Genomic DNA, 10,175 nt, shown 5'->3' on the forward strand with positions numbered 1-10,175 from the left:
GTGGCTGGCGCCTTAGCTGCTTGAGCCACAGGCGCCGAGCCAGAGTATAAATGTCTTAACACAATAATTAAGTAAACGAGATGAGGTATATATTAACCAATGTGATATAAGCATTCCTAATTCTATATGAAATCAGTACATACCCCATAAATGCATTAATATATACATGATCTATGTGTTTATGATTTAATAAAAAAAGAAAAAGAAAAAGCACAAGTTAATAAAATGACCAGAGAGCAACATTTCCAAACACAGCAGTGGAATCAGAGTTGAGAATTATGCAGGGTCCCCAGAAAGACCAACGAGACGACCGAGGGGCAATGTGAGGCTATCACGTGGTCCTCAGGAGACCGGCTGCACAGCCCCAGTCCTGCCTGTGCTGTGCCGGGACCTCAGATCCTGGGCTGGGTTGGACTCTTCAGTGCAGCTTATTTTTGTGTAGAACTTATTGTTTGGTTGGACCCCCAGGAGTGGATCTGTATCAACAGTTATCCTGAATACTGGTAGTTGTTGGGCCACCTGTGCACCTCGTGTTTAGAGTAATCCTAAATAGTACCAGGAAAGAGCAAGTTAGAAAACCTATTTTGACTTTAGACCCAAGATCATCTCAGCTAGATAGAAAATGTGAACTCCAAAGTCTGACATGTTAGTGATCAGTTGGATTTTTTTTTTCCATTTTCTATCTTCTGGCCATCCTCCTACTTTGTTTCCCAGGACAAGTTCCTTTTCACTGGGATATGTGGCAGTTTATGTGATACCAAGCGGGAATCTGGATGTTTGCGAGTGATAGAGACCTTGCTGCCAGGATGTCACAGGCTAATCACAAGCAGTGTCTCTTTCCTCCATTTGAGCTGCCCAGCTCTGACTGGCTCCCACTTGCTTATCCAGCCATTTGACAATATGGTAAACCATCAGGAAGTACACAGCCCTCATAATCAAGAAAGTCTCTTTGAGAGCATTCATGAGGGAGAGTTACTGACTTTCGGTCTGACTCCTACACCATAGGCATGGAGTGGGCTAGGCTAGCCAAGATAACCTGTAGAGAGCTTGGGTCCTAATTGGCTGAAGCTAGAGCCAGCTGTCTGCTCTAATCAGGGGGACAAATAGGAGGTGACTATAGTGGGATGAATCTTTAGGGAACTCCAAAGATTAAAATGAAGGAGACTAATTTCCAAGACTATGACCAAGAAGGAGGAGCAGCTCCAAAAAGAGAGAAAGCTGGGCATGAAGGCGAGCGCCTGTGGTCCCAGCTACTTGGGAGGCCGAGGCAGGGGGATTGCTTGAGCCATCTGGGGTTTAGTATGCCATGCCCACAGGGTATCCCCATTAAGTTTGTCATCAGTGTGGTGACCTCCCAGGAGCAGGAGACCACCAGGTTCCCTAAACAGAGGTGAACTGGCGTAGTTCAGAAATGGAGCAGGCCAATACTTTCTGCTTATCTGTACTAGGATCATGCTTGTGAGTAACCATGCCTCAGCAACATAGCGAAAGCCCATCTCTTTTAAAAAAAGGAAAAAAGAGAGAGAAACCAAGAGTCAAATGCTGTAAATTGGCGGTGCCCATAGCTCAGTGGGTAGGGTGCCAGTCACATACGCTGAGGCTGGCGGGTTTGAACCTGACCTGGGCAAGTTAAAACAACAATGGCAACAACAACAAAAATAGCTGGGCGTTGTGGCAGGTGCCTATAGTCCCAGCTACTTGGGAAGCTGAGGCAAGAGAATCCCCTAAGCCCAAGAGTATGAGGTTGCTGTGAGCTGTGACAGCACGGCACTCTACCCAGGGTGACAGCTTGAGACTGTCTCAAAAAAAAAGAAAAGAAAAGCTGTAAATCACTGAAAAAGAATATGAGTGGTCTGAGCTATTGTGATGATGGCTCTAGAATATGCTGAGTTTACCTTTGTCAGCCTTTGCACGTGTGGGATGGGGAAGTGCTGGCCGGGCTGGAAGTCAGAAGCAGGTACTGTGTAATCTCCCAGAGATAGGATCCATCAGTCTGGAAGTCTGGGCTGGGGGTGGGATGTAAATACCAGCATTTTCAGGAGTGAGTAGGAGAAAAAATAAAGGGAATGTGACTGACAGGATGAAGTGGGAGCCAGTGGCAGAGAACGCATCTGTGGGAGGCACTGGATGGTTTGCTCTCACGGACTCTCACACTAAGAATAGCAACCCTGATTTTTCCTTAAAATCAGGCCCGCTTTGGTGTACTTCAGAGAGGTATCTGGTTCCAAGCACCACACTAGTCCAGCTGACCCCAGATAGAGCATCCTAGTGATCTACAATCCCAATTTAAGTGGGGGCAACCGTGGGGGGTTGCCAGTTTGTCCCCCTGATGCTATGTTTATAAACCCATTCCCAATATTGGCAGGGCCTAAGGCAAGAACACAAATAGAAACCCACATGCCATTCTTTCTAAATATTTAAAAGCTAACCAACTGTTAAAATATGTTATGGCCCTCTACAAATATACCTAGAAGGCCAATATTCTTGGACTTCCAAGAGTTCTATTCAGGGATGTTTGTCCCACCCTGCCAGGGCCTCAAACTCACATGTTGCACCCCCTCCTCCCCTGCCTACGTAGCTGAGCTTCATCCATGCTCCGCCAACAAGCAGCCTCTGTTGGCCTGGGGCCCACACCCTAGCCATGTGCCCTACCTTTAGGAGGAAGGCCAGGGCAAGCGGCTTGTGCAGGCCCTGGAAACAGGCTCAGGGCTCTTTGGGCAGGGAACTCCAGGGTCACAAGTCCCTGGAGTGTGATCTAGCAGGTGGCCCTGTATGCTGAGTAGGAATATCCATTTGGTCCTTTGGCTTCTTCTTTAGTGGGGAGAGATACAACCAGAGAAAGACTGGAGTGAAGCCCTCTAAAGTGTGGGGCCCAGGGCAGGGCCCCTCCTGCCCAGGCCTAAGGGCAGTGCTGCCAATAGCAGAGAGGTAGAAGCCACCTGCTCCCACTGTGTTTAAGGACTGTAGTCTCAGATCTCTGTGTGGCAAACTGTAGGATTCCTCTTCCAGTGTTCCTTCCCTTCAGTAGTGGATTGTTCACATTGGCACCATTCCTGTGATTCAGGAATCAGTTGGATACAAAATGGCTTAACAATATGAGTCTTAATGGCCAGAACTACATTCTGTGCTCAGTCCGCTTACTCTACCAGTAAGGAAGTGGCACACCATACTCTTTTTCTTCTGGTTTAAAGGGAGAGTCTTTATACCCAAAGAAAAGCCGGTAGAAACTCGTAAAGAAGAAAAGGTGACCCTTGACCCAGAACTGGAAGAAGCTTTGGCCAGCGCCTCTGACACTGAACTCTACGATCTTGCAGGTTAGTCCTCTGCTCTGGAAACTGTCCTGTCTGGCTCTGTAGCCTCCAGGTGTGCGCTGGTGCCCACAGCAGCAGCCTTTGAGCTTCTCTGTCGGCTATTCATTATTCACTGGGATACCACGTTGACTCTGGCCTCGTGTAGCTGTAAGATTTGATGCAAGTGACTTAACCCCTCTGAGCAAATATTATTTTGCTATATCTCAGCTATAAAATGCCCAAATAATACCTATCCTACAAAATTCAAGAGCTGCTGTGAGAAATCAAAGGGAACAAATGTGAAGGAGTGTTGAGAACTTAAATAATAATTTAAAAAAACCCTTATGCTTTATAATGAGCTTTCCATTTGACATTTTATCATCACAAAATTTTTATGATCTCTCACCCTTCTCCACAGTTAAGTTCCATTGTGATTTACACCTACAGGTCTGTTGGCTTTCTAGTTTTCTTAACAATAGTAATGTGGTAATAATTCTTGTAATTGATTTTACATGCACACATTAAAAAGTTCAAAGAATACAAGAATATGTACTGAAATGTGTTTATGAGACTAATTATCTAGGCCTTCTCCCGTATCTTGTATAACCTTTGAGAAAAATTCCCTGTATGTACCAGCATCTTTGTACATTAAATCTTACCCTGCCACCCACATACAGGTTATTAGTCACCAGAGGAAAACAGTACCTTAAACACCAGTCTGGGGACACACTACAAGGGGGACTCTACCTAACAAATCCAGATATTGTAACCTAGTTGTTTGTACTCTCAACATTATTCTGACATTTAAAAAAATTAAAAAAAACAACAGTCCATAGCTTTAGCAAGGATTCTCATTCTAATTCCATTGGAAGACATAGATAATAATAATCTCCTTCCTCCCAGGAGAACCATCTAATTCTAATACAGCTGACCATCCCAGCTATGTTTTCATTCCTTCTGTGATGAAATCAGTGGTTGATAATTAAGTTCACATATCTGAACCTCTCTCAGAGGTCACCGCAAGAATTGAGGGACTTGTATCCCCTAGTAAAGAAGGTGCTTGACAGTGACTGGTCTTAAGCCCTCTGGTTACTATGGAGGGATCTTGTTACGGTTACTGTACCTCCCAAGGGTTGAGACATTGCCCAAAGGGAAATACAGGACTGGACTTGAATCCCCAGGAAAGTCCTGAGAAAGGAGAAAGAGAAAAATACCAACATTTGGAAGATCCTAGATCCTGAAATTCATACAGTAAAACCAAGGAGGTAATTCAAAAAGAAAACTGTCCCTTGTTCATCCTTACTCAGTCTCTTTCCCTCATCATCTGCTCCCTAGGAACTCAAGAGGAAGCCAGGCTGGGGTGGGGGGCAGCTTTCTGGAAGACTGAGGGCACCCCCTTGAGTGATGGGCTGACAGCCGTTCAGGTTTAGGTAAGAGTGTTGATGTATTGCCCATGTTATTGTGGCATACAGAGAGCAAACAGTTCATCAAGGTAATGACAATGGGTCACACAGACTGTCCTTTTCTTAGTGTCGTCACCATCCAGAATCTAGTTCTCTGCTCTGCTGGTCTAGAGATTTGATCTTATTAGTTTATGTAGAATCAACCAGATTGGAGTGGAGTGTGGTAGTACCTGATCCACTAGCCAGATTCACAGATAACAGATAACCAAAAATTACAAGTTGGTAATGGGAGCCAAATTATCATGAGACGTTGTTGGGTGAGCATGGGGCCAGAGAAAGAAGGTATGTTTATGGTCTCAGTGGCCAGTGTTTATTAAATAGGATACTTTCTCCCTAGACAATGCCAGAGACACAGTGGCAGATTCTAATTTATTTAACAAGAGTTTGCAAAGCACTTAGAACAGTGCCTGACAGATACATAAGAATTCATTTAATCTTTGCAGGAAGAAAGTATAATTATTATCCCATTTCACAGATGAGGAAACTCAGACTCAGACATTTTGCAACTTCCCAAGTCACACAGTTAGCATATGAAGGAGTCAGGATTCAAACTGTGGCTGGCTGCTCCAGAGCCCGCCTCTTTCCCCACATACCTTGCTAGCTCTAACCATTTGTCCTTCCTCATGCTTTGCTGCCTCCTTCCTTCTTTTTTTTTGGACACTTTATTTTTTATTTCATATTTTTTTGGCTGGGGTTGGGTTTGAACCTGCCACGTCTAGCATATGGGGCCGGCGCCCTACCCTTTTGAGCCACAGGCGCCACCCCCTCCTTCCTTCTGATGTGTAGCTTATGGTAGAACTAGTGGTCTCAGAGACAGTCTTCTGCCACCTGTCCACAGGTGATCATCTCTTCAGGGACCCCTCTCCAGGTGGCCATCTCACCTGTAATTTCCTTAGCAAAGGGAGATCTGTGTGGGCAGCTGCAGTTTCAGCCTGCCCACTGCCCACCATTCATTCTCTCCTCCACCACGCCCAGGTTGTTTCCTGCATACTTTGCTGCCTCCTGGTGCAAGCTCTGTGTAATACAAGAAACTAAAAACCTCATTGTGCTCAGCTGACCTTTTTTTTGCTGATGTCTCTTTTATTTTTCACCCTGGAATGCTTTACATGGGGAAAGGACATCTTTTAGTACTGAGAGATAGGGAGGTGTACACTGAAAGAGGCCCACAAACTTCCTGTATTTGCCTCTAGAACAGTGGTTCTCAATCTTCCTAATGCTGTGATGTAGTTTCATTTTTTTTTTTCCTGCAGTTGTTGACCGGGGCTGGGTTTGAACCTGCCACCTCCGGCCCTACTCCTTTGAGCTACAGGTACCTCCTGATGTATTTTCATTATTACAAAGGGGTCGTGACCCACAGGTTGAGAACCACTGCTCTAGAAAAATATATGCCATAATCTACATAATGTTAGATCTTAAAAATCCTTAGGCTCAGTCCCCTCTTCTCATTTAACAGATGAAAAAACCAAAGGGTTGTGTCTACTTAATTAGGAAGTCTAAAGCAGTTTTTTAAGTAAATTGTGGACATAACTAGGCTGTCATTCCTGAGATCTTAAATGATTCCACGTTTTCAGATGTAGAAAGAAAAGTGAAGATTGCTGGTAGTCATGGAAGGAGGTTTTTTAAATATGTTTACTTAATACTACACATGTATCACACACTGTGCCAGCAAAGAGGAGTCGGAGATTTATCTTTCTGTTGTAAAGGGGCAAATTAACAGCATAGACATCCTAACATGTCTCTCCAAATTTAATGCTCATTCACTGATTGTCTTTGTTTTTAGCTGTCCTCGGAGTACACAATTTACTTAACAATCCAAAGTTTGATGAAGAAACATCCAACAATAAAGGCGGCAAAGGGCCTGTAAGAAGTAAGTTTATAAAAAAAAAAGAAGTAAGTTTATGTGAAATCCATGGTTTTGTGAAGCTTTGGGGCCTCCAGGTATTGCTGGTAGCGGAGAAGCCTACTGACTCCTGCAAGCTTTGCACCTGTCATTCATTTCACTGGGATCACTGGGCTCTGAGCAATCAGTCAAACCAGAACAGAGCAGCTGAGAGTGGGAGCTCTGTCTGGTAGTGTAACTAGCACCAATCATTGTGTTTTGTCCAGAACACATTTCCTGATAGGTTTGTTCAGTCAGAAAGATAAAATTACTTATAAAAAGTTAGGGTACTCAGCACAAAACGTGAATAGTTTCATGTTCAAAAGGATGTTTCAATCATCTGTGGTAGCTTGAATGAGTTCCCTTCTTTATTTGAGTGTCTTTTGTCTCAATAACAGATGCTTGTCATAGAATGTGCATACCTCCTTCTTCTAGATAGCATGACAGACCGGCTGGCATGGACTTATTGGCACAAGAAGTTCCAGACCACCATAGTCTATGTCCGCATTTCTTGGGAAGTGCACAGTTAGACTCACTCATATGTCTGTCACCTGCTAAGTGCCTACTGTGTGTCGGGAATGTTCCAGGCTTAGGTGTGAAGATAAAAGATGGTCCTGCCCAAAGGAACTTATCTGTGCAGGTTAGAGATGGACAAATAATTAGGTAATTTCAGTACAGTGTGATCTTGGTGCTGTAAAGACTCCCAGAAGAGTACTGCTTTTCATAGCTTAGTTATATCTGATTCTGCTTGACAGAAACTTGTGAGATGTTTCTAGTTTCAGTAGATTATTTATGAAATATCATTTATAGTGGGTAATTTACCCAGATAGTGGAAAATAGTCCTTTTAATTTTTTTCTTTCTGGTTTATTATGCATAGAGATGAAAAATGCCTATCCTTTTAGCTTTAATATCAAAGAGTAACATTCTGATAACGTGTTTGCTTGTAACAGTCTGGTGCATGACCTTCTGGTCTCTTAAATGTACATATATACAGAAATATTAACTTTTTAAAAATTGTGGTCTCTTTTCAGCACCTGTAGGTTTACCTTATCCTTTTAATGAACATATAACTTTTTTTTTTTTTTTTGAGACGGAGCCTCAAGCTATCCCCCTGGGTAGAGTGCCATGGCATCACGCTCACGGCAACCTCCAACTCTTGGGCTCAAGCGAGTCTCCTGCCTCAGCCTCCCAAGTAGCTGGAACTATGGGCGCCCGCCACAATGCCTGGCCATTTTTTGGTTGCAGCCATCATTGTTGTTTGGCGGGCCCGGGCTGGGGATTTGAACCCGCCACCTTAGGTGTATGTGGCTGGCGCCTTAGCCCCTTGAGCCACAGGCGCCGAGCCAATATATAACTTTTTAAATGAATAGATAATGAATAGCTTTTAATGTGACTCTGTGAATATATTAAAGAATAGATTCTGTTAATGAATAAATCACAAATAGATAGTGAATTGCTATGTAATGATGCTATAATTTATTTTATTTTTATTTTCTTTGAAACAGAGTTTCACTGTGTCACCCTCGATAAAGTGCCATGGCATCACAGATCACAGCAACCTCAAACTCTTGGGCTTAAGTGATTCTCTTGCCTCAGCCTCCCTAGTAGCTGGGAAAGGAACTCATTCAAGTTACCATAGTTGATTGAAACATCCTTTTGAACATGAAACTGCTCACGTTTTGTGCTGACTACCTAAACTTTTTATTAGTAATTTTATCTTTCTGACTGAACAAACCTATTAAGAAATGTGTCCTGGCCTGCCACAATGCCTGGCTATTTTTGTTGTTGTTGTAGTTGTCATTGTTATTTAGCAGGTCTGGGCCGGGTTTGAACCCTTCAGCCTCAGTGTATGTGGCTGGTGCCCTAACTGCTGATCTATAGGCACTGAGCCATAATGCTATAATTTATTTAACTCTCTTTATATTGATGAGCATTTTGTTTATCATGTTTTGGTGTCACAAGTAATACATCAGAGAATATCTCTAAATATACATTTGTATATATTCCTGCAATTTTTTTCCTGTAGTTTAGACTTATAGATACTGAGTCATTGGAGTATGTACACCTTAAATTTTTATAGATAAATAGTGCCAAATTACTCTCCCAAAAAGGTTTGAAGATGCTTTTTCCTCCACATTGTTGCCAACTCTGAATATTAGCTCATTCTACTGAAGCTAGAAAGATCTCACAAGTTTCTGAGATCTTGTGAGTATAACTAAGATTCTAAGCAGAATCAGATATAACTAAGCTATGAAAAGCAGTAATCTTCTGGGAGTCTTCACAGCACCAAGATCACACTGTACTGAAATTACCTAATTATTGGTCCATCTCTGACCTGCACAGATCAGTTCCTTTGGGCAGGACCATCTTTTATCTTCACACCTAAGCCTAGAACATACTGACACATAGTAGGTACTTAGTAGGTGACTGATGTGTGAATGAGTCTAACTGTGCACTTGACAGGGTCTTATACACTTCGGCCAGGTTGAAGTGCAATGGTGTGATCACAGCTCACTGCAACCTCCAGCTCTCAGGCTCAAGCGATCTTCCTGGCTCAGCCTCCTGAGTAGCTAGGAAGGACTACAGGCATAGGCTACCACGCCAAAAGGCTACCTTCTAGCCTTTGTTAGAAATGGCGTATTGCTACGTTGCCTATGCTGTTCTCGAACTCCTTGGGCTCAAGGGACTCTCCTGTCTCAGCTTCCCAAAGTGCTGAGATTGCAGGTATGAGCCACTAGGCCTGGCCTGTGTTTAGATCTTTGTTGCTAATGAAATGATATCTCATTTTTTATGTCAGAGTTTAATTATTTTATATATTTTTAATGGAATGACAAATTATTAAGTATATTATTTGTTTATTTTTAATTGGATTATCTTATTGATTGTGGGAGCTCCATATATATGGGGATATTTACCCTTTGTATATTAAATATATTCTAAATATTTCCTGTTAACTGCTTTTGAAAATTCTTCCATTCTTCTTAGATTCCTTCCCTTTCCCTTCCCATACCTTCCTCAAAACTAAAGCTCCAAAATGGAAATCAGGGAAAAGGGAGGGTATGACCAAGAGGCCAGAGGGGTGTCAAGGCTTAGGAAATGGAAAGATTCATTATCATCTCCTTTTCGTATCTCAGATCCTATAGTCTATAGGATCTATAGTATGCACATCCCAAATTTTTATAGATAGATAGTTATTATGATCTGAAAGAGGCCCAGATCAGCAGTACCTGCCTGTGGATATTTTAGGGGTTGGGGTTCACTGTAGGACTTCCTGTACATTTAGCTCTATGCGGTGCCAGCCACTGAGACTTCTCATTGCATTTGAGAAGCATCAACCTTTCAGACTTACGCAGAGCTATACCTTTCCCATGCTTGCTCAGTTGAAAATAAGCTTAATATCATTGAGTTTAGAATATTATTGGGCTCAGCGCCTGTGGCTCAAGTGGCTAAGGCGCCAGCCACATGCACCTAAGGTGGCGGGTTCGAATCCCCAGCCCAGCCCGCCAAAGAACAATGATGGCTGCAACTAAAAAATGGCCGGG

The 10,175-nt window shown here is 43.0% G+C and overlaps 1 protein-coding gene across 2 annotated transcripts in view; it reads left to right on the forward strand.

Moving 5' to 3' along the window:
- TMOD2 (tropomodulin 2) overlaps nt 1-10,175 on the forward strand; it is a 58,747-nt gene that overhangs the window by 18,764 nt on the left and 29,808 nt on the right. For both annotated transcript variants that reach the window (XM_003784360.1, XM_012801864.1), the window contains exons 4-5: nt 3,192-3,314; nt 6,534-6,620. In XM_003784360.1, coding sequence (XP_003784408.1) covers nt 3,192-3,314; nt 6,534-6,620 — 210 coding nt within the window. The remainder of the gene's footprint in view (nt 1-3,191; nt 3,315-6,533; nt 6,621-10,175) is intronic.

Source organism: Otolemur garnettii, unplaced genomic scaffold (genome assembly GCF_000181295.1).
Source record: "Otolemur garnettii isolate 467f Iridium unplaced genomic scaffold, OtoGar3 scaffold00011, whole genome shotgun sequence".
NCBI classification, from domain to species: Eukaryota; Metazoa; Chordata; class Mammalia; order Primates; family Galagidae; genus Otolemur; species Otolemur garnettii.